This window comes from Haliaeetus albicilla, chromosome 2 (assembly GCF_947461875.1).
Source record: "Haliaeetus albicilla chromosome 2, bHalAlb1.1, whole genome shotgun sequence".
Lineage (NCBI taxonomy): Eukaryota > Metazoa > Chordata > Aves > Accipitriformes > Accipitridae > Haliaeetus > Haliaeetus albicilla.
Genome location: NC_091484.1, coordinates 62125053 through 62150582, shown reverse-complemented (window position 1 = coordinate 62150582; position 25530 = coordinate 62125053). Strand labels below are relative to the sequence as shown.

At 39.5% G+C, this 25530-nt stretch overlaps 1 protein-coding gene across 12 annotated transcripts in view; it reads right to left on the bottom strand.

Moving 5' to 3' along the window:
- The window catches only part of MYO3A (myosin IIIA), a 145483-nt gene that overhangs the window by 53587 nt on the left and 66366 nt on the right, over positions 1-25530 (bottom strand). For all 12 annotated transcript variants that reach the window (XM_069777295.1, XM_069777274.1, XM_069777255.1 and 9 more), the window contains 9 exons: positions 19505-19581; positions 18057-18202; positions 16409-16474; positions 15839-15994; positions 5105-5204; positions 2668-2784; positions 1433-1537; positions 1265-1348; positions 285-487 (listed from right to left, as the gene is read on the bottom strand). In XM_069777295.1, the coding sequence (XP_069633396.1) occupies positions 285-487; positions 1265-1348; positions 1433-1537; positions 2668-2784; positions 5105-5204; positions 15839-15994; positions 16409-16474; positions 18057-18202; positions 19505-19581 (1054 nt within the window). The remainder of the gene's footprint in view (positions 1-284; positions 488-1264; positions 1349-1432; positions 1538-2667; positions 2785-5104; positions 5205-15838; positions 15995-16408; positions 16475-18056; positions 18203-19504; positions 19582-25530) is intronic.

Below are 25530 nucleotides of genomic sequence, written 5' to 3'. Positions count from 1 at the left end.
ACTGAAATGTTAGAACGTTTTTAATTCTTTACACATTCTGATATACTTTATATATCACACATGCATTTTTATGAGATTTGTTTAAATCACCCAGGAGGCAATGAAAAAGAAAAATCAGGAGTCGTTTTCAGCTAGCTTACAGATTTATAAGCTATTCATATATAATTTATAAGAAAAAATCCCAGTACCTTCTTCATCTTCCTGTTTTGATCCAAGGTAATTTCCTGCATTGTAGGCCTACTCTGTAACCCCCAAATTAGGTCAAATATAATTTTTATACTTACACTGCCTGGTGGACAACTCTGGATTTTTCAAGGAGATACTCTGAAATCTGAGCTCCTACTACAGTGCCACCACAAGTGAATTTCATTTCCAAATATTTCCCAAATCTGCTGGAGTTATCATTGATGATAGTGCCTGCATTCCCAAATGCTTCTACAAGGTTATTCACCTGGAGGATCTTTTCCTGTAGAGTCCTGTTATTAGCCTGGATATGAAAAGATATTGCTTAAAATTATCAGTAATCATCCAAATACATTCATTCTTAAGTGTTTCTTTCCTCTTCTAGTTGGTATTGTGAAGTGTGACATCATCAGGGCAGCCATTCCTATTGAATCATATGGAAAGAAAGGCATGTATATATCATGAGACCTGTCAGAATATAGCAATCTACAGAACTAATGGCTGGCTGGAAGAGATAACACACATAATGATAATGACAACACCAGAACTAATTGATTTCTGTGGTCCGGCACTCTGAGATGGCCAGCTTGCTTTTAGGATCTTTCTTAGCATCTGCTTACTGCTGCACTGCACCATACCAATGAATCAGTTTGCTTGCATCTCACCTGGGACATGCAAAAATGGCATTTTATTTAGACAATTACGGTGGTCACTTCCCAGAATTACCATCTCCTACCGACAGCAATCTGGTTGTGGAATGAGGTGAAAAGCTAGAAGAGGATTTTATTTAGTACAGTTTGGGTGATTTGAAGACACTCAATTAAACAAGGGACAGATTAAAAGTCACAGCCCTCACTGCAGTGGGTACTTTCTTGCGGAATCCCCAAAATATTTTCAAGTGACCCTAGTTCAGGAGGGAGGAAGGGGTAGATAGATCAGCATCAGGTTCCAATCTGACCTTACAGAAGTTCTTTGGAAAACGTATCACAGCCTTGCCCCCCTACCAATGCCTTGTCCATAGGTTCAGTCAATTAGGCCTAAGATAGCAAAGCCTTCCAGAGGCATCCCCTTTGAAACATACCTTGCCCAGGACAGTGAGCTGCTGAACCAGAAGATGGGCACTTTGTGTCTTGCCAGCTCCACTTTCTCCAGAAATAACGATACACTGCAGAGAACAAGAGCATGACTCTGAGCTCATTACATATCTCTCAGCCTAGCAAAGGATATAATTAAGACACCTCATCTTTACCTGATCGGAATTGTATGTCACCATGGACTGATACCCTATGTCAGCAACAGCAAAAATATGAGGAGGGTTGGCAGTCCGTTTGGCTCCAATATACAGTTTGGAGTGCTAAGTGTAAGAAAAAATGAAAACATTATCAGTGTCCTTTAACAATTTTTTTTTTATCAGGGTTCAGTTTTATTTTCAGCTTAGTGTACAGCATGCTGAGGTTACCAGCAGTGATGTTTTCTGAGTGAGCTGTTACTGCACTCATTATACCATGAATCTGTATGTACTCAGTACTACAAGAACTGCTAAAAAAGCAGCACAATTTTGTATGATGTCAGCCCTGATTATGCTATGAAACTCAAAATATTAGAAGAAAATTTAATACTGCCAGATATCAAGGACCAATTTATAATTTCATTTTATTTGTACTTCACATCCTCTTATTATTTCTGCATGATATTGACGTCAAAATGTAAGATCTTTTCTGTACTGTAGTATCTGATAATTAATAATGCCAAATTATTGTATGACCAGAATTTCATATCTGTCCCCTTTTGTATAATGGGGAGGCAAATTCACAAAAGTTAAAATTTTACAGGGTTGCTTTGTGAACCCTCTGATCAATTAAACAGCTATGGCTTTCCCAGCTTTCTTGGGAGGAAATGCCCCCAGCTCCTACCTCCATCCATTCACAGAAGTTCTCTGTGGGAAGTGGGGGAGAAGAAATGCTCCCTCCCACAAAGAGGGGCAAGATTCACCTGAATAAATGCACTTACCTGTACAGATAATACTTCTGAACTAGCTGCTATGGGCAGCTAGTGCCTTTACACTCCGTGGGATTCTAGTCAACAAATCTCATTAAGTTTAGCACAATTTATCTCATCCTAGAATGAATGTTGAAAGTCACTAGAAGAACAATAACCTCAAAAATCCTATTTCTATCCATTGATTAAAAAGGATGACTTGATCAGATATAGCTGTTTGCACTTTAGACGTGATATAGACATGATCTACACTATAAAGATATCAGAAATTAAATTTTCTGGAGTTTCTCATTTCTGTGCTGAAATTCAGCCCACGATGAGGATGTGTGTCAACGTGCAGTTGAAGGGACAACTGTATTGGTAATTCCGTTGTTCAGTGAACTGAAGTAAATCTCAAGAATACTCTTACCTTATACTTAACACAAATATTCATATTTTAATGGAAATAAGTGATAGTTTAAAAGAACCAAACCTAGATTTTCACACCTGTGAAGAATAAATATCTATGTTCCGAAATGGATTGACAGCAATGAGAATGTCCCCAACATATGTGTAGATCTGATCCTTGGCGTAACCCTTCTGCAACTGCTCTGTTACTGTATTCTGATGGAGAAAGAATAGGAACATTGAATCACATGGGGGAAAAAAGAATATTAGGAAAATGTATAAAATATTTATGTAGTTACAATGAATGAGGATAGAGACAGAAGGTATCGATAGTCAGGAATACAACTGATCATGATCAAAAGTAAGTAACACTTTCAAACACATTGGCATTCCTAATTTCTTGTGTCCAAACTCACTCTGAACAATATACACTCACAGATCCCCAAGTGGCTGTAGCCAAATGAGTTAATAGGTACTGCTTTAATTCAACTAATCAAAGGTTTCCATGAGACAGTCCTGTCCTCATTTCTAACACTACAGCTCCATGTAACTTATCAAGCAAGAGCCATATGTTTGAATTAGTAACTGCCATTACAGCTGCTCTAACATTACTCTCAGTTACAAGACAAGACACAGATGTTCAACTGTTTGGATCCTAGTAATGTAAACAATCAGGCATCTTTCTATATTAACAACCAGTCTCTGCTGTGATTGTTCTTTGCTGCTGGAGAGCCAGTTCTCCCTGCACCAAAAAAAAAGAAGGGCCCATTAGTGGCATACCCAATTTCTTGACATAATTTCCCTCAGTTTCTTCTGCATACAGACCTGGGTATGTAAAGTGCCTGGTTAGGTTTCCAATTAAAGCAGGACATAGAGCTGGATGGAGAAACTCAAACCAGCCTTGAGACTATTCTGAGGTACATGTGAAAATATTTAGGCCCTATTCCCATTGGAACAGAACAACCGACAGCAGAGGACTACAGAAGGAATTGCTTTCCTTCCACATCCATCTGCTTACAGTGTTGTGCACTGTGTTCTGGTTAATGCACTTAAAACCTGAATTCTCAACAGCTGAAGAGGTTACATTTCCTTCACAGGAAAACATAAGGAGAAAATCTTGGTTTTCCGTTGCCTTGATAAGCTCTTCCCTTTTTGGTTTTGAATGCTACCTTGCTTTTGGTCATAACCAGATTCACATTAACAGAATTTTTTAGGGGAACTTCTGCCCTTTTTGAAATTATTTCTTGCACTGAGAGAAGGTCTCCTGTTTTGCTCTTCTGATGGGGCTATCTAAACTGGAAGAAAAGTTTGAATGGAAGAAAGGAGACAGTTCTGAGAAGCTGCCATTCATATGTGAAAGAGATTTTAAACTGGATTGGATTTAGTAAAATATCACACAGTCAAATGATGCCTTTAGGTAGAGGCTTCCTGAGGACTTTCCTGAGAATTCTCCACCTCTGAGGAGATGGGATATGCTTCCAACTCATATGGTTTTTTGTGTGTCTTCTCTTTAGCTCAGATTGTTTATATGATTCATGGCGAAAGATAAAAAAACAGTCTTGCTAGCATATGGCTATTCCCAATATTAAAAAAATGCTTAAATCTGAGCTTTGTGCAGTAGATAAAGTTTGAATTAGCTCAATTAGTATTAACTAAACATTAAGCTACTATAACCAAGCTCTTGGATGACGGATGATGTTCTGTGGGCTGTTAGCATTATGTAATTTCCCAGCTCAAAAGCTGCATTTAGTATTCTGCACAGATGAAGATACAATATGTAAGAGAAGTTTTACAGATAAGAGAATGTGAATTATAGTCTATGCACAGCCTGGTAAGGAAGAATGACAGTTTGTTTACAACCACTGATGGCCTCTAAGTCCTGCAGATAATGTGCTGTGGCCCTATTCCTCTTTCCAGTTTTGAAGCTTAAACACAACAGACTTCCCCCCCTCCCTTATGCATGTTCTGCTGCTCCTAGTGGACTCATTTTTGAACTTTGACAAACCAGTGAGATTTGTATCAGTAATTTTGTCAAAAGTTCACCAGAAGGCACTGACAGGTCAGAGCCTCAGCTGACATAAATTGATCTCAATGCATCTCCACACCAAAGTAACTCAGTGAGAACCCAGCCTAGGAGAATATGGTAAGCTAGTTTAAGACAACTCTAGATGTCCAAGCAACAGAGGAGAAGGTGCTTGTTCTTGGACCTGGACCAATTTCAGGTTAACCTATCATTGCAAACTAGATATTTAGCTATAATACAATCCAGCGATGTAAATCCTGTTAAGGAAATGGTGCTACAATTCTGCTTAGTCTCAGGCTGTAACTGACAGTGGGTGTTTTATCTTTGAAATGGAACCATTCCTGACACAGTAAATCTAATCTAAAATATTTGGCATAAACTGGTAAAATGCCATTGTACACTTACACAGTTGAAGTGTGACAATACAGTTGAACTTGAAAATCAACAGCACACCATTGTGTTTTAACATGTGATTATCCCTCTTCAGGAAAACATGAAAAAAGAGGTTCTTACCTCATCCAGTACCTCCAAGGTTGCTAAATCATCTACCTCTTCCTGGTTTGAAACTAGTGACTTACTGTAGTTCCCTTTCTTTGTATGAATACGTTCAAATCTAGAAGAGAAAGACATGCAATTTCCTGATGTAAGGAAACACAGAGCAGATCTTGCATATGTAAACGTCTTGATGGCAGTTCAACCAAAACATTCCAGCTTTCCATTGTTCTGAATTCAAACACATGAATGTCTGAATAACAGGACAGGATATAACTTCTTAGTGCAGGACACCTGTACTTGACAATTCAAAATCTATGGTTTGGTCCCACAGCTGATACCATGAAGCTTCTTCACCGTACAGATCCCTGCTTGATCACACCCTTACATCAGCTGCAAGACTGGAGTTATGCAGTACAGGGAAAAAAAGAACATATTTATAAAGCATATAACAGTCAAATTCTGGCACCTACCTGCAAAAAGAAAAATGACCCATATAAAAATTATGGATAGGACAAAACCAGGGGTGTATGATGAAATAATATGGCAAGGATGATGCAGACAAAGCATTCAGGATGGAAACACTGCTAGCTTAGTAATGACAATGCTTTAAAGCCTGGCTGAGATGACTGCACTGTAGAGCAAAGTGCTACAGAACCACTGGGGTATGTGAAATACATCCTGACCAAGAAGAATTTTCTTGGACTCTACAGAAAAAAAAATTACACAAAATAAGGAAACAAAATTTCAAATCTTTTTTGTATCAGGGTTAAACTTCAATTAAGTTTTAAAATGGAATTTCTTTTCTCTTTTAATCAAACCAAAGAAAACTTTATGCAGTCTTATAGAAATTAGCAAGAGAATTCTTGAAGAGTTGGATCATTCTCTACCCAAGAGTAAAGGCATTGCTAAAGAAAGCAAAAGCAGCAGAAAACGCAAGGTTTACAACTCACATTAGTTATACGTGCTTTATGAGATGGGGGAAAATCAGGGAAAGGGAAACTAGATAAGTAACAGCAGAGTTCACAAACTAAATCAAGCTCAGATGTGCAATACAGCACAAGCACAGAAAGACTATCAAGTAAATCTGATCTCCTGATATGACCTCACTCCCCTTAATACTGTAGGTAGGAAGGCACCTCTCAAACACATGGAACATACACCCTGGTAATCTGAGATAGTAGGATAACTGTTGTGTGAAACACACTCACTCTTTACCTTGATTCCAGACAAGATCAGGGAAATCCTTTATTTAATTTTGATATTTGGGTATATGGCAAGAGTAAAAGCAGACAGGTGTTTTCTACCTAGGCAAGAACTTTAATATACAGCGAAGAGACGACAGGACAGAGAGGGCAGTTACACCAAGATGGAAAGCTAGACTGAATAAACATCACACTGATGGGGCAAGCTAGGAGACCTCTGAACTCCCACAGTAAAATTTACTGCAGAGTTTAATGGGCTGTACCTGTTCCACAAACATCACCTACTTCATGGGTGCTACTTCAGGTCATACAGGCTGTGCACTGATGTGGGATGCAGGTGCAGAAAGTCAAGCAGAAACCCACTTGGCATCAGTTACTGATTGCCAGGACTGAAAAGGGGCTGGAAGAAATGGCCAAATGATGCCCTCCCAACCTGTGAGCGCAATCAAGATCTGAATGACGGAAGTGCAGGCATGAGTGCACCTCATCTAGCACTGCTTTCAATTTCTCTTGTCTCTAACTATCGTTCCCTGAGGGTGACAGAATGGCCTGTCCTCACCCAGGTGCCAGTAATGGAGCAGTTTCTTCCTCCCTTAGGCAGGTGCCAGCTACCACTGGAGTTTTTCTATTGTCCGTAGTGCAAAGGCAGGAGTTTCGCACCCACAGCTGACTAATTCCACAACCTTAATATCGAGACACAAACATGTAAGACTTCACTGCAAGAGCTAGCATAGTTTCACAGTCTCTGTGCCAATATCACAGCCCAATACCCAGTGTGAAGGCTAAGTGACCAGGAAGCACAATGAACAGTACGGATCAACAGGATCTACATTGCCCTGATGGGAGAGAAGGACCAAGTTTTGCCAGTTTTACACCCAGCTATTTTGCAGACTACTCTCAAACTGTTGGTAGGACCCTGGAGCTGCATGGGAAAGCAACCCACTTCAAATGTTTTCTTTCTTTCAGTATTTACTACAGGGCAAAAAAGACTGTGTAAATACAGTTGTAAGGATGATGGTGAGGCTGAATTACATGGAGGTGAAAAGCAGAGGGAATACTACACAGCACAGTACCAGAGCCTTATTACTGCCATGCAGCACAGAACATGGAACGCATGGGCCTATACCAACATGAGCAGCGCAAACAGACAAAAAGAGATGCAAGAGCAGTGCGTGTCTGTGTGTGGGGAAAAAAGGCAGCTTTTGCTGCAATAAATCCATAACTGGGCTGTAATTTGATATGTATTTAAATATGCTGAAGCAGAAAACACACAGGAACAGAAGCAGGCACATCAAAAGGGATGAGTCTGGTGTAAAGCAATCACACTTCTCCTAGGTCCGACCTCTTCTTCCCTTTCCTTTGGAACCCATTTGTACCGTGAGAGCTGTCCTGGTAGTATGGTCCTTGCAATAACACTGTGAGACAATTTTTGGTTGTATGTATCCCCAGGTTGTATTAAAAAGGATGTGGCAATATTAAGATTTAAACTGGCTCTTCAGCCTTGCATGGTCTGCTGGTACTTGATTTGCATTTACCAGCTAAAGGATATTACTGCATTCAAAGCCAGAAGTGCAAGCAAAACCCTACCTCCTCAATAGAAATCTAGCCCCTCTATAACCTACATTCCTATTTATACCTCTTTTTAACAGTTTCAGTTGAAAATCTAAGTTTGGACAGTTGAAACAATTTCTCTTTTTTTCCTGCATGAAGGTGATTTTGTGTCCAGAGGATGCATCTAATATCAGTATGATTTTGAGAAAGACCTATCCACATGTACATGAGGGAAAGATGCAGGAACTGCAGGACTATGTCAAGCTCTGCTGTTCTATTTTTTCCATTGCTGAAGGAAGACCCAAAACAAGACATCTGTCAAGTTATGCTTTCCATTTCTGGTGGAATTGTTACACATTGAATACACTTTTTTTTTTTTTTCCCTAAAATGTTACTGCATATCAGTGAGAGTGTGCTATTTCCCAAGATTTCTTTCAATTACTATTTTTTGTTTATTGTAGGAAGTTAACAACTGCCTTGCAGAAGCGGGGGGGAATGCTCCAGTCATGGAGGTTTTTTTGGTTTTTTTTTAGGAAACAATCTCTATTTATGCCAGGGAAGCTTAATTACATAAAATTGATTCTCCTGTAATCCTCTTCAGCTGACATTATGAGAACGGTAGTGCTTGTTAAACCAGATTATATTCTCCATTCTCCAGAGTACAGCCGAGTGGCAGATTTGCAGAACACAATATTTTTCTGCTTTGCTGTCAAAGGGCACAGACCCCTCAAGGGCAGTTATACTGCTTCACTTGCTAAAACTCCAACCACTTAAAAAACCCCACATCAGTGCTGTTGACATCAATGCTGAAATTTCATTATTGTCATGCACATAGACATTGTGAACCGAAATAACCATGTTTCTCTGTTCTGTTCAGAAATTATTTGTTGGAGGCATTAGATCTTACAGCCATGCTCAACAAGAAATTTAAGCAGCTAAAGGCCAGAAACATCAACCCAGTATGGACAAGAAAATGAGTCAAGGCAGCATTGTTTCTGTGCATCCTCCTTCACACCCCCCTGCTTATCTTTCAAGACTCAGTTAAATCAAAATGAGGCAACTGCAGCTTTTTCTTCTTCAAATTGTCAGAATGTATTTAAAAGATTTCTGATAGTTCCCAAAATAGCATGAAAAGGGAAGTGTGACTCACGATGCCCTGTTGAACTCTCTGCCTAAACTGGTTGGAGAATCACCTACAGACTAAAAAGTGACAGGAAAAGGGCTGGCCTTAGTCTGGGTATAAAGAAGAAACTAAAAATAATTAAGTTTCCTGTAAGGTGAAGGTGGGAACAGCTGTATACCTCCCAGCAGTTACAAATAGCATTAAAAGTGACAAACGGAAAAGAAGCAACTCAGAGAAACCTGTACAGGATCTGTCATTGCTGGTGATTCTATTTCTCTGGAGGTTGCACAGAGCAATATTAATTCAAACTTAAAATCAAAATCTCATCTTCAACAGATGTATCTGGTGAAATATGCTTAAATGAAACTATAGTCTTATATCTACGCAAAATCTGTACCTGAATTTAGGAAAGCGTATTGATAAGGCTGCAGCTGCATCTGCCAATGCGTTGCAGACAAACCTGCACTCCCTCTATGTTGAAATGATTGCACAGCACCAGCTGCAGTCTCCGGGAGCTGTGCTCAAGCTTGTGCAATGCTGCTGAGAGCACAGTGCTGCCCAGCAGAGCTACAGGGCTTTTGATTCAGAGGTGGCCCATGTCCAGCCAACTGGGTCATGTCCTGCTCTGCACAATCTGTTTGCCAAAGTCTGTGCTGGTTTACCATGCCCTGCAAAAAAGCAGATTATTGGTCCTTCATAATAGCCACAAGAAATGGCTGTATCCCTAACAAATTTCAGGGAAAAATATGTGTTCTTAACTGAGCAAATAAGAGATCCCTAAAAGGACTCTTGGGGATTAGTTCTTTATTGCCCTCATGAGTCAGGCCCATGTTCTGGGGTCAGAACCATACTGAGAAGATGAAGGAGAAGCTTCAAAAGTAAGCGATGCCTGGTGAGGTATCCCGCCTTCAGGAGAAATAAGTTGCTGAGCAAGTGGACTGACACAACAGTACAGTAGCAGTTGCAGAGCATTACTGCCAGGATGTCCTGAATGCAGGAGGAACTTCTTTCTGTTTTGCTTCAGGAGGTAAACTATTCTTCATTCAGGCATTGCTGCTGTCCAGTGTATTGTATGGAAGGATATTCTTATTCTGCTGTACAGATGTGTATTAGCTAGAAGCATATGGGACCGGAGATCTGCTTATTCTAAGGCCTGTGTTGCCAGAAACTCACCATATCTACAGCCTGAGAGCAGTTTGCAGCGTAGCCATCCTACACAGGAGTGTCCTCAATGCAAGAATACACACTCCTTGTTGCTACAACAAAGCCCACACTGAGTTACAGGAGAGGAAGAAGTGGCTTGAAGTGCTCAAGGATTAGTCTGGAACTTCAAAGCCTCAGGTTTAAGCCCCTACTCAGATACAGATTTCATGTGGAGACCTTGACCAGCTCAGCACCGGACTCTGTGAGCTATCTTACTCTGCCCCTCATAGTGCCTTTGTCAAGCTAGCGTGGCGATCTCCCACCCTCTGCTACAGCCTGCCCTTCAGAGTTGGGCTTGAAGGACTGCTATCAGCTGCTTTCCACTGGCAGGATGAGTCAGAGAGACAGAGAGAGAGAACACTCAGAAAATAAGTGATGCAAGTCTGCACAATCAGGGAAGGTCTTGGAAGGAAACTATATGGTTCTCCCTGCTTTTAATAGGGGTGAGTAAATTGACAACCACCTTTGTGCATGTTGTACATGAACTTCTACGAACTTACCTCCCTGAATTTTCCAAATAGTTAAACAGAGCAACTGTTTAGCACCCTGTCACTGGATTTCAGTGCTATCCCTACATGGTAAATACAGAAGGACAAAATCTTAGGGGAGTAATTCAGCTCACTCAAAAGCCCTTTCTCTGAATCACTTTGCAGTAGAATCGGTCTCCTTCCCATATTTATTTAGAGGGCATATAAAGATGAGGTTCTTAACTTGGGGACCAGAGTCAGTTGCTGAAATCTAGGTGCAGTAAATATCCCTCGCATATGCAGCTCATTCTGGAATGAGTCATAATTCCCAGGAAATACACGTTGTACTAATCATTGCATATTTCTGCAGAGATTATTGTAAAAGCAGTCAAGATTAACACAGCCAAACAACTCAAGATAAAAGTCTTACAAGCCTGACTGTCAGGTGTAGATGCGACAGTTCTGAAGGCCGTTTCAAAGACAGCTATTTCTGTTGCAAAGTAAAACTCTTTACATGGCAGTTTTTTCCCCTCATTTGGCCTAGCAAGAAGTGTATTTTTAGAACAGTTTTGGGGTATATGCTGCAGCACTCATTTCTAATAATTATTTTCATCACCAATTATAAATTTTAACAGTTATAATGTGACTCACAAGAAGTATGTGATTGAAGGATTTGCTAAAAATGAGGGGAAACATAAGCAGTGTCCAAAAGTGTATGATCAGGCTCAAATGAGGTTATTGTTTCTTCATTAGAGAATTTGTCTTATTTTCATTAAAGATTGTGCAATAAATTCCATTATCATGCTTTGTGTCACTATCAACACAGAAAAGAATTGGAATACAGTATTTAAAGAGTTAGGTGGTCCTGAGGACTGAAGTAACAGATATGGGATGAAGTTTATTTGTATAAAACCTCAAGATCATACTACTAGAATGTACCAGAATTTTTTCTATTAGTTGAAAGTTCATCAATTTGAAAAGACTGAGCAAAAAGAAGTATCAAGATGATTATGAGTCATGAACGCCTCTGAAAAGATGCAAATACCATATTACAAAGCTGCACAATGAAATAGGCTTTTCTTGCCATAGCCATGACAAAGGAAACTCTTGCAGATGCCCAGGGGCCTTGTCCTGAAAGTGACTCTCCTCACCAGGAATTCACAGTTCAGTGAGAACCCAAATGCTAAACAAAAACCCCCAAATTAATTGCACTTAGTATGCAACTTTGCCTGCTTTACCTCCTCCATAATGTCAATTTATCTCCTGTCACTTACTTCACCATTCCAAACAGCAGATTTTAGAGATGTTTCAGTCAAGTTGCTATAGGAAAGTGTTAACATATCAAAGGATATTTTCTCATGCTCTTCCCATTGTAATTTCAGCCTGAGAGCTGAGCTAGGAGAGGTTAAGTTGCAAACAGATACTTTTAGCATAAAGAAGTGATGACTTTAGAGAAAAATGTATTGCATTTGCTCAAAGTAAAAAAGTGGATTTTGTAATGAAGCTCACTGCTAGTATTCATGCTTTTTTGAGCCTCAAGTAGCACAAGATATGCTAGTGTTATAAGATTGTTCAGAGGCTACTGAAAAAACAATACAATCTTCCATCACCTTCATTAAGTCTGGAGCAGGTCTATGGCATATTGCCATTTAAAGTTTTATCAGCGTAAGTTGAGATTTCTCTGGTGACTTGGGAGGTTGGTGGGGTCTGTTCCTCTTGCTAGGTGTTTAGAAAGGATGCAGTACAATGCAGAACCTAAAACTAGGTTCCTATTCACTGGAATAACAATAACAGGAAGGTTCAGAGGGCCCAGTGCAATGCCCTAATAACTCAGTGACTTGTCGATGTTAGAAAATACGTCAGGAACAATGGTGCTAATGGGAGTGACTGTAGGGTGGCCCCACTCTGTGCTTAGAGATCACACACTCTTCCTGAAGCAGACATAGTGCACAAAGATTGGATCTGAAGATCTGGCCTTCTGCAAAAACCTCTGAGAATGAGACATAACCTAACATGATCTCTTCATTTTGAACTGTATCAACTGCGCATTCAGCAAACAACAAGGTAAGATCACAAGCACATCCACAGACTACCACTGCAGAAGGCAGTCAGAACAGAATTACACCTCAGCATGCTGGGCAGAGGGTGATTTGATTTTGAGTGAAAACAGGAATAGTGCACACAGGAAGACCCAGTAGCTGGACCTCAGCTATTAACTTCCAGGCATTTTTCTTTTTTCTTTTGAAATTGAAAACTTTTATAAAAGACTTTATAAAGTCAAATTTGAAGAGGAGAGTAAACACATACTGAGAAAATAACTGGATTCTTTACTTTCAGTGTTAAGTTAACATTACCAATTTTCTTGAGTTTATATGCCATGCCTGTTTATAAAACACGACACAGGTAGGAGGATTTCTTCCGTTGGTGCAAGGAAGAGTTCCTTAAACTACCTGCCTCCCAGTGCTAAGAAGCAGGAGAGCTGTGCCTTCAAATTATGGACCAAGAAAGCGTGAGCTGGAGATCAGGAGGGAGCTTTACAAGGAAAGTTGCCAGCAACTGGTCGAAGTTCAGGAATTCCACAGCAGGGCCCTAACATGCCAGTGTAAAAACAGTCCCAGAACAGGATAATCAAGAAAAGAAACCCAGGAGATTTTAAGATGAGACTTTTCCAGGTGACTTGTCACTACACAGCCTACGTCTTTACTCTGAAGCAGATTTACATTGTACTTCTGTACAGACACTGCTTTTAACACCATTTGCTCTGTGCAGACTGAAGGTCAGAAGATACATATGATTAGTATTTAAAGGCTTTAAAAAAAGTATGACTACCGAATTCAAAGATCTTTGTGTAATCTTTTTATCATTCAACAGCAGAAAACCCAAATGTTATTCTGTAGTAACATCCTTTACAGGCCTGAAATTCTAATTTCTTCTACAGTGAAATGATGTACATACTTTACTACAGTTTCAGCTACTGGAAAATGATGTCTGCTTTTCTTGCTTGTACAGAGATAGCAACAGATATTAAGCTGGATATTCTTACTGTTTCTAGGAAAAGGCTAATCTTTTAATGCATGCACTGCTATGAAAGGCAATCTTCCAGCAAATGTAGTCAATAAACATGTTAAAGCTGAAGTGATTATAGGTACAGTGACTGTAAAATGTGATTTTTTTACTTGCAGTCTTTCATACTACCTTCACCGATCTCAGGTATGAAAAGATTTGGTTAAATCAATGCAAATGAGATTTAAACTAGTATCAGCCTACTTGTTAGTATTTTAAACTGCTAAACTGAAATATGGACCAAGCTATTGGTTTAACCATGTGTCCTGGTTTCAGCTGGGATAGTTAACTGTCTTCCTAGTAGCTGGTAGGTGCTATGTTTTGAGTTCAGTATGCGAAGAATGTTGATAACACTGATGTTTTCAGTTGTTGCTCAGTAGTGTTTAGCCTACAGTCAAGGATTTTTCAGCTTCTCATGCCCAGCCAGTGAGAAAGCTGGAGGGGCACAAGAAGCTGGCACAGGACACGGCCAGGGCAGCTGACCCAAACTGGCCAAAGGGGTATTCCATACCATGGGACGTCCCATCTAGTGTATAAACTGGGGGGAGTGGGGGGGGGGGGGATCACCGCGCGGGGACTAGCTGGGTGTCGATCGGCGGGTGGTGAGCAATTGCACTGCGCATCATTTGTACATTCCAATCCTTTCATTATTGCTGTTGTCATTTTATTAGTGTTTCCATTGTCATTATTAGTTTCTTCTTTTCTGTTCTATTAAACCGTTCTTATCTCAATCCATGGGTTTTGCTTCTTTTCCCAATTTTCTCCCCCATCCCACTGGGTGTGGGGGGGGTGAGTGAGCGGCTGCGTGGTGCTTAGTTGCTGGCTGGGGTTAAACCACGACACCATGCCATTTAAATTACACCCTTAGTTAAATAAGTAAATATTTTTGCACAGTTTCAGAGAACAAATTATTATTTTCAGAGAGAAAATTCCATCTTCCTTTGGGAAAATTTATGTAGAAATTACATTCGATCAACTGTAAAAGCATAGGTAACTTCATCACATAGTAATATATTCCCTTAAACTCTGGTTCATATGAAGAGTGATTGGTTAATAAAACACAGTGTAAACAGGATGGAGAAAGTACCAATAGATAGTCCCGTTCCTGTGCCATTTGACTGCTCTATGCACATGCCAATTGGGCCGCTTTCTTTATGTTTGTATTGTATAGGAAAAGAAAGTTCATGTAATTTGCTTTATGCAGCATTTACATGAAAAAATGAAAGTATTTGGAAAAAAAAGAATAGGACTTGATAGAAAACAAACATATGAGTTCTATAAAATGGGTAAAAAAGCTCATGATACGTAATTGACTTAGAAGCTTGATTTTCAAAAATTATTTTGGCTTTGAAAGGATCAGTGTCACAAGTGTTATCAGGATTTCAATTCATATAATTTAGTGGTTTGGACTTATTTTGCCACATATTGTTTCCCTGTGTTTTATTAATAAATACTTCTTAAAGTCTGGAGTATGTTGCTGGTTTAGTGCTCAGCACTAACATCCAATAAGCTTATTTAAATTCCAGAATCTTTCTGGATTAAGCAAATGTCAAGACTTCACCATATAGAACATACAAATCCTGTCTGAGACTTAAATTTAAGCCAACTGCATAGTTTTTTACTGAAACGCCAGAAAAGAGAAACTACTACTCATCCCATATCCACTTAAAGTCCAAGAAAACTTGAAAATTATAGATTATTTAGAAATATATTTTTTATTATTATCTTCAAAGCACTAAGTAAATAGAAAATTCTCCAAAATTAGAACTGAAGACTGCTGTGTATATTGTTACTAGAAATATGTGTGAAAGGAAATGTGGCAGATTTTAGTAAGCTTTTTCTATACAGAGGATAATGCTAAAATGTCTTTAAAATTTTATGTTCCATTTAAAAAAAAAGAAAAAAATTGTCATCCTTTACCTTGAAGCACAGGAGCAGTCACACCAGTAGTACATCAATGTACAAAGTACATCATGATGTCCCTCTCTTTCCATTGGCTCTATAGGGGACCCCAAAGGTTCAGCTCTCTATTTTTTGGCCAGCTAAAGTTACGAGAGGTGAATCATTCTCTGAGCACTAGCTATTCTGAAACAGTGAAAATATCAAAATTGTCCCAATTGGTCTACTTTTTAGCTACTTTTACCTTGCCTTTTCAGTGACTCCCATTTGTTGATGAACATCAATAAACTCCATGAGTTGCCTTTGTAGCACGTTTTCTCTTCCTTCAATTTGCTTAATAAAATCATGCTGCAAAAGACTAGATACTGTTGGACGCTTCTCATAATCCTTAGTCAAGCACCTGTGCTGGCAGAAAAAGCATATGATCATTGAGGGATCACTGTTAAGTTTTGAAATGCTTGTCTGTAGCTGATTCATGCCTCCATAATAAATACATCCATCTTAATCACAACAGCTCTGTACTGAAAATTGTTAAGATTTCACAGAATTAATGAGTCCAAGAAGTTAAATTACTGGATTTAAAAACTAAATATTCTTTAAATTAAGAAAAAAAGAAACATCAAGCATGTTAAAATATTGTTATTTCGTGTTTTAAATCTGGAGCCTCACTTGGAAGTCAAACTGGATATACAGACTAGATTTTTAAGGAAAAGTATTAGTAGCAACAGATTTCCACAGAGATTACAAAAATATTTTACACATGACATTTACACATGTTCCATATTCAGCTACTGTGGTCTCAGTTGTTACTCACTTGTTAATGAAGTCATTGAATTCAGGTGACCACAGTTCAGGCTGCTGTAGCGTTGGAGGAGGATTCCTGCAAAGGTCAGTGTGATGATAAGTTAATAAGCTACTCACTTGACAAAAACAATGTGTGAAGGCAGGCTGAGTAATGAGTTTTAGAAGGCCACTGAAAAAAGATATTGATTTCCACTGGTAATAGGAGCATGGGTAGATGATACAATGCCTCACTGGTTCTCCTACTTTACATAACTAATAAGGAGAAATAGCATGGAGATGATCTACCAAGCGTAGCTAAGAATCACTATAATTTTTTCAATCAAATCAATAAACAGAAATGAAAGTAACAATGCATTAATCACTATTCACTTGTAATGGCAAGTTTCTTTTTTCAAGCCTGAAACAACATACTTTCTTAAAAGAATTTTTTAAAAGAAATTCTATTTTAAGTTTTCCCAGAAGGACTAAATTAATCAACTTGCTGAATAAAGTGTCAGAAAGAACTAACTCTTTATTAACTATTTCTCATTTATCAGAAGATAATCAGAAGTCAAGTGAAGGACTAAATACAGTTCTATTATAAATAAATACTACTACTTTCTTTTCTCTTGTTAGAGCTGTTCATTCTAGGTGTTAATTTGGTTCAGATTGTTTTAACAGTTGTCTTCTATTCAAACAGAGGTGCCATTTTCACTGAGTATAGTCATGAAGACAAAAGGAATGACCTATAGACAAGGTGGCTTTTCTGTCTACTTTCAATCAATCGTCATAACTGCTTTTCTTTAAGTGCTGCTTAATGTTTACACTATCACTTTCAGCTTTTACTTAATAGAATGAAAGGGTATTGATCTTATATTTGCTGCAGGGCAGAAAGGTGCCCAGTATTTGTAAGGGTATAAGCCAGATGGGTTTTTGAAGGCCTAGCTGAAATGACTGACCACAGCAGTTTGTAACTGCTTTTCCCACAGCAAGTAAAGGTAAGAAGAGCATTCACGCTCTGCTTCAGTGCCAAGTCAGCCAAGATTTCTTAACCCTCAAGGTAATTTAAACTAATCTGGGTGACTTGGCTGAAAAGGACTTGAAGCACTCATGTATACTATGTGGTCTCAACTGTTGTGGTACTGCTCCAACTGTTAGAATGAAACCCACAAACTGCAGTATGATCATCCCCTACAGACTTCAAGATTGATGTTCTTTGAAACGCTGTAAGTGGCACTTCGGGTACTTTTATCTCCAGCTTCAAAGAAACCACGAAAGAAGTTGCTATTTGCACTGCCCGAGGACAGCAACACTGGAACTGCCAGGAGCAGCAAAAGCTAATGAAAAGTGGTAGCCTAAATGTATGTGAGTGGTGGAACAATACTTTGCTTCAAAGGACATGAGATAACTCTTGAGAACAGGTGTGGGGCCTGTTCACCACGGTGGCATACTCAGAGTCTGTATTTCTATCATAAGTCATTGTTTGTAACACAATATATGGGACTCAGCAGAAGCAGAGCCTGCAGAAAATACAGCTGGACAAAGTTTTTCTAACCTCCTCCTCCCCTAAATAATATGAAGAAACTCAACAAACTTATACAGTCTAAGTTTGAAGAAAGTAACAGTTAATGAAAAAGTTCAGTCTAACCCGGCAAGAAATAAACACATCAAGATATTACCTTGGTATTTTGAAGAGTGCCCTCATAGGGTGCAAATCAGCAAGGGGTGGATCTCCATCTCCCAACTCTATTGCAGTAATACCCAGTGACCACGCATCACATCTGGCATCATAGGAGCTATCTAGCTGCTGCTCACAGGCAATCACCTGTTGGAGTAAAAGACTGGGATGGTCACTGGATGGTCAAATGTCCGAATTTAAGAGTACACCCACAGCTGGGGGAATCTCTAACAGGATGGAGATACTCGGTGAAATACACAGACTTGCACACATTCAGCAAGCTAAAGTATTCTGTTGCTGAAAAAAAGCAATGCTTAAAATAGAGACAGCAGGTGTCCATGAACACCAGGTTCTCTGACCAGATGTTCCCTGATCTGACAAAAGGGTGCAAATCCTTGGCTTTTTCAGCTGAAGGTGGTAAACTGCATCCCATGGCTGAGGGAAGTAGAAGGAAATTCAACAACCCTGAATCTCTTTTCTATGGATTATTACTGCAAAATAACTAATGGAGCTATACTGCTCGCTCTATGAAGTGAAACAAGCAAGAAAGCAGAAGCTGAATTCACTATCTCCTACTGGGTCCTTATTCAGCCAAATCAGCGAATTTTAAGATCAAGCAAATTTCTCAACAATGTGTTTGCCACTGTATTACAGCAAATGTATTTAACTTCATATACATTTCAGCTCATCCAGAATGCTGGATGAATCTAGAATTTTTCATCCTATTAGCTACAGCTCTAAATCAACGTTTGTGCTGTTAGCTACAAGGCTAGACCAACGTGTATAAACAGAGTATGTTTATAAAAATACATGTGTATAAACAGAATAGTTTCATATGCTATAAATAGATGTATATGCACGTGTTTGTGTATGCACAAATAGAGTAAATACATACGCTTATTTATAACGAAATATTTTTCCTGCCTCAGCTTAAAATGTATCTTTATATGCTTCAATTTCAGGCCGGAAAAATCTCCAAGTACATAGTACATCTTATTCATTCATAAAAACCTCTTCCATTTCTTGCTGTCAGCTATGGATATATAGTATTAAAAACTTTCCAGGTGTAGAAATAAAAAAAATAAAAGCTATAACGTATCACACTACCACCCTGGGCTTCTTCCATCCATGGGAAGATGAGATACCTACAGTTTCAGGACTTGGAAGGCTGGCAAGGATCAATGGTAGTACTCTCTCCTCTAACATTTTAGTAAGCAATTCAACATCCTGCTCTCTGGCTCTAACCTTGTAATTCCAAAAACAAACTCCATTTTAACTTGATCCTTGCAAACGTAGAAGAAAAAAGGTTTAAAACACTTTTTTAAAGGACATTGCTATTTCATTTGGTGAAAGGACCAGCGGTCAGAAAGAAAGACAAAGAAAGAGCAGAAACGCAGAATGTGGCAGCTTGAATACCAATGACAAAATGTTTTGAAACATGAATCTAACCTCTGGAGCCATCCAGAATGGGGTGCCCACGGAGGTGTTCCGACGAAGACGAGTGCTGGTCAGCTGAGCAGACACACCTGGAGGAACGAAGGGAAGCTATAATCAGAGCAACTGCTATTTCCATCCAAGACAGCCCTTCTGAACGGTGACATCCTTATCTTGTCATGCTACAACTTCCTCTGCAGGTGAATCTCAAATACATCTTTCCAGTTCTCTGGAAAGGGAGGCCCAGCCCTCAAAGGTACTCAGCACTTCAGCAGAGGTTCTCCGCATCCTTTGTTTCCAGTGACTTCAGCAGGACTGGGATTTAGTCCTAAATGAGTGTTTCATTAGTAATCTGACTCCATATATTTTGACTGGCTCATTACAGTTTTTCTGTATCCTGTTTTAGGAGAGCAGTAAAGCACTTTAGGGGGAAAAAAAAAAAAGTACTGTACCTTCCACAGATTCTGTTTTTCTTTTAATGCTCAGTACTGACACTAGACCTCTGTTTCATTATTTATATATTTCAGGTTGAACACTATAAAAGATACTTATCCTCATCTCTTAGCTGCTCTGCCATAAAAAAGAAACAATAAAACAGTGAAACCTCAAAAATTCTTACAAAAACAGAAGTCGCTCCATGCTCAAAGCACACTCTCAAAGCAACATCAAATGCCTGCAAATCAGCTTTGTAACATGAGCTGTAGTTTAAGGCATTAACTATTTCAGGCCAAGAGCTGGAAAGTGAACTCCAAAGTCTAAAGATTCCTTTTGATTTTAAATTAAAAGACACTGAAATATCAGGAATTCGAGTGGACTGCAGCACACTTCTGACCAGCCTGCCACCAATTTCCTTCCTTACAAAACAAGGGTGTATTGGTTGGAAATATCTCCAGTCTGTGCAAAGGGTAGAGTACAACACATGGAGAAAAACAGCCCCTCAGCTAGCGTGTCCTGAACTATTATGGATTTATGAGTCACAATCAACTGTGAGGTCCACATGTGGGGAAAAACAGCCCCTCCGCTGGCAAGACCTGAACTACTACGAATTTGACTAATAGCCAGCTGTGAGGTCCACCAGAGGCATATTCTGGAAGTGCCTGGTAGGTGTCTGGATGGCAAGAAAGGTGCTGTGTTCTACTCTTGTTCCAACCTCAGTCTGATTGACACTGAAGCTCACTTATTTTGCCTTCATACATACATCTGCTTTCTCTTTAAAAAAGTAAAAAGCCCCATTTTTCTCTGTGAGCGCCATTTCAATATTCTGAAACACAAGAAGCTCCAGTGAGTACCACTGGCCAGTTTCAACTCTGTATTGTCTGGTTTGAACACGCTTAACCTTGTCTTCCTGAATACCCTGCAGATGGTTCATAACAGGAGCAATTCACATTAACCACCCAGTGGAAATAGTAATTAAACCTCTGTCTAGATAGAAGTTGATTGTTTTGGTTTTTTTCAGTGGTGGTCAAGAAACCATAGAGGGCTTGATCTGTTTTTGCACTCTGAAGCTATGTGTTCAGCTCTGATTCACAAAATATTTGCATTTGTCTGTCACAGAAATGTAGATAACTGCTGAAAATAAGGCAGCAAGAAAGATCCCACCTGTTCTTTGAGACAAACACAACCACTGCTTTTGTGGCTGCCTCCCTCTAGTCTACTCCAGGCTTGAGAAAGTTGAATCTTTCTCTCTCCATGCCTGCAGAAAGTCCAATACACAGTCTTTGCACCATGGAAAGCTGGACAATGTGAGTCTTAGCACAAAGTCCATCAATCCTGCTTTCGCTCAGCTAAGCAGGGGCTTTGTTTTTGCTGCCTCAAGTTGTCTGAGGTCCAGCATCCGGCTCACAGTCTGCGGCTGTTCGAGCCCTCAGCAAAACACGTCATTCAGAAAACAAGGAGTAAGCACACATCACCACAGGTCTGTCACTGTGGCAGTGATGCCAACAGACATCATTACATGATCCTTGGTTTTGGAGGGAGAGGAGGCTACTCTCCCCTTTCTTTTTCTACATGTTGTAGGAGTCCCCTGTGCTAAGCTCTTTTTTGCAGTCTCGGACGAGGAAATGGGATTCATATCTGCAGGCAAAGAAATGCACTAACTAAATTTTTATGATTCTGGTGTCACATTTTATAAATCATCATAACTTTCGGTAGAGATAAGGAACAAAATATAAAAGGGACATCACAATCTTCTCTGTCTATGCACTGTTGGGTTTTTTTTCTCTTTGACTGTAATTATTAAATAAACTGAAGGTTTTTTTCCCCATCCCCCTTTTTTTGCTTCAGTAAAAAACTGATTTAATTTGAATTGTTCACCACTACTTTCTTTAGATTCTTGGGGGTTTTGTGTGCTTTTTGTTCGTTTGGTTTTTTATTCTTTTGCTCTTAGCAGTAAAGTGGCATTTCAGATTATGGAGTGTAGGTCTTATGACAAATGATATTTCCTTGGGCTTTTTCTGTGTATAGAGGAAGAGTATGTAATTCCACACTTAGTAACATTTCTTCCAGCATTTCAGTAACCAGTCAAGCATACAGCTGGCCAGCTTTTTTTAACTTGTATATTTTCTAATGAAAACATCTTGCTCCTCCCGCTTCCCCTTTACTACTGCTTTGTTGCAAAATGAATCAAGTATTCTCCTAAGAAAATCTAAAAATATGTCACAAAGCAGTGTTTTATTACACACAAATTGTAAATCTTATGAAAGTGAAGAGCTTAATAAGTAAGTGCATTAATAGTACCAATGCATACCATACCCAAAAGAAAATAGTGTGCATACAGTTGGAAAAAGGCTTTTTTTTTTTTTTTCTTTTTTTCAGGCATTAGTTTACTAGTAAAGACTGGAAATTAGCAGACTGACACCATGAGTATTATTCAAGCTTTTCATTGCAAAACCTGGCATATTGGAATAACGTTGAAAGTAAAGCCACCTACTTATAACCTTAGCACTCAATAAAAGAAAAACAGGGCAAAAATAAGCTCCCTATTATTAGGAAAGATTTGCCTCATAGTAGTGCCCAATCTGAGCAGACACTGTTCTGATCTAAATTGGGAGGCTGTACAACATCGTTTTATGATTACATCCTGTGACAGAAGTATGCACATTTTACTAGTTGATGCTCATGGGGGAATGTTGAGCCCTACCGAATTCTACTAGATTCACATTTGGCACACAGCAGGGAGACGGCATTCCCAACACGCCAGCCATTGTTATTCATACATAAAAACACAGACCCTACTCCAGAGGGCTTACACTCTAGCTATCACACTGCCTCTGGCTACCTCTTCCATAACCCTTCTGCATCTGTGCCTTCAGTGTCCACTTCCCTACCTAAGCATCCTCTTTGTGACCTTCTTTGGATTAAGAACCTGCAACTCGATCATTCCTCAAGCTAGTCTCTACACCAAAAACTGCTCACACTGTTAACCTCGCAGATCTAAACAGGCTGAAATGCTTTGAATTATTTCCCAACATTTTTTTAATCTCCTAGAGAAACAGATGTAAAACAGCAGCAGCATCTTACACCACATTCCCCTTAAGCCCGCTGGCAGATATGTTTTGGCATTCCTGTTCCATGCTGTTTGCTGCAAAAAGTTGCCTCTCCTTCCTTGTCCCTCTGTCCAACGGTGTGAAGGCAGTCAGTCCCTCATAAATCATTCAAGCCCACCTTTTTACTAGATCTGGAGGCAACAGGTCCTAACAGTTTAAGGTTTTCCTTTAGCACCCTAAGCTTCACTTTGGGAAGAAGCCACTATTCTTGTCAGGATGCAGACAGGGAAGTAGCTACTTCCCACCCAACAATGGTGGGGTCATAACTCAACTTCTCTGTAATTGTTATTATCTTTGACACTGTCTCATTTTTTGTTTGCTTCTTTCAGGTTGTATTGGTGTAATAGTACATATACAGACAGGATAATTTCAGACAGATCAGCTGAAATGCATACAAAATGCTTAAAAAATAATACACATAACTCCTTCATAGTCCATAATGACAAAAGACAACAGGGAAAGAACACGATTAAAACAAAGCAATTCTGATAGTCCAAATGGCAAATGTCACAACACACCAGGTGTGTAGTAACCACATGCAACTGTACTGCAAGTATGATGGCATCCCCACTAAGACTGCAAAGGGAGATGAGAGATCTTCTCCCAAGTTTAATTAATTAGCATGGATAGAAAGCATAAAGATATTTCATAGAAAATGTTACTAACATGCCATAAGGACACAAGCGGTTGATCACTTTACAGGAGATGTTTCAGAGCCTTTTTGAAACAATGTCAATACTCAGAAATCCTTATAGACTATCAGCTGACCTCAAAACCAAAGTTTTAAATGAAAAAAGCACAGAGGCAATATTGTTTCCTTGGGTGAGCTGTTGACAGAAAAGCATGCTTGAGAACTTCTGCGCAGTTGTAAGTGCTCAGATTAAATCTAGAACTAAAATTGGGTTCTGGCCCATAAGATGGAAATAAGGAAATAGGAAACAAAGTTGAAATGAGGAGCCAAAAAATTAGAATTTCCAGCAGCATTTTATGTTGAAAGGTGTTACGTTATGTTACAATGAAGTATGACTTCCTTTTCATAAATTCATCCTGCCTACTCCCCATCATCTTCTTGTCCCTCATATGTTTAGAAATGATTACCAGGATTATTTGCTCCATCACCTTCCCAGGGATCAAAGTGGGGCTGACCAGCCTGTAGTTCTCTGAATCCTCCTTCTTGAAGATAGGAGTGACAATAGGTTTCTTCCAGTCCTCAGGAACATCCCCCAGTCTCTAAGACCTTTCAAAGATTATCAACAGTGGCCTTGCAATGACATCGGCCAGCTCCCTCAGCACTCTTGGGTGCATTCCATCAGGTCCCACGGACTTGTGTACATCCAATTCATTTGAATCCTCCCTAACCTGATCCTCCTCCACTGAGGGTAAGTTTTCTTTGCCTCCAGACTTTCCCACTGGCCTCAGGGATCTGGGATTCCTGAGGGCCAGTCTTACAAGTAAAGACTGTGGCAAAGACGACACTGAGTGCCTCAGCCTTTTCTGTGTCCTTTGTCACCACGCCCCCTGTCTTTATGTATTATTTTAATGCACGTGGTGTTTTAAGGATGAAAACGAGAGTTTCCCAAACACTCAGGAAAACACACACCGCAGATGCAAATCTTTAACTGAAATAGGGCATACCCAAAAGATAACCAAATGGCCCTTTACAACTCCAGGCAGATCAAAAGCTTAGTATCCAAGAAGACCATGTATATGAACTGCCTGGGAGATGAAAAATCCATGGTGTTTACTACAAAACCAAGAGGCATGGAGTAAAAAGGGGATAACAAAAGTTAATCTGTACTATGAAATATAGGGTGATACAAATGGAAACTAAAGGAATCAAAGTCCAGTGGCTTTCACAGTAAACTCACCACGAGGGTTAAAGACAAAGAAAAGGCATTTTTAGGCATATAAGGAACAAAATGAAAATCCTAAATCAGATACAGTATCATTACAAGGTACATACTGATAATAAAACAGCAAACAGTGACCTTAAAAAAAGCAGAACGTTCACTGCATCTGTGAGATTTATAATCTTTTTAAACAAAAGGTTTTAATACAGCTTCTTTAAGAAACCCGAGAACTTCTGTATTACAGGGGATTGGGCAGGATGGTGTGGCAGTGTACTCTAGCTTCCCTTAGTCTACGATTGTGACTGCACCCTTTCTCCACGGCCTCCAGTAGAGCAGGTGACCACGGGCTGCCCTCCACATGCTCCTGACAGTTCAGTGCGGCACGAGGCCAATGATTCTAATCAAATCTCATGCTTAGGGGCTTCAGCTGGCTTCCTGAAAGGGATGCACAGGAGCATTTGTTTTCCTGACGCACAATTGGCCAGACGTATTTAGATAGGAGAACCAGTCTTCTCTGGAGCCTCAGGGTTTTGTGCAGCTATACACAATCTGGTGCAGTATGCTGGTGAGGAAAGTCCTCCTTAGATGCTGCCTTCCTCACGTATTAGATTTCAAACCGACTGCCACTTTTGAGACCCAAAAAGGA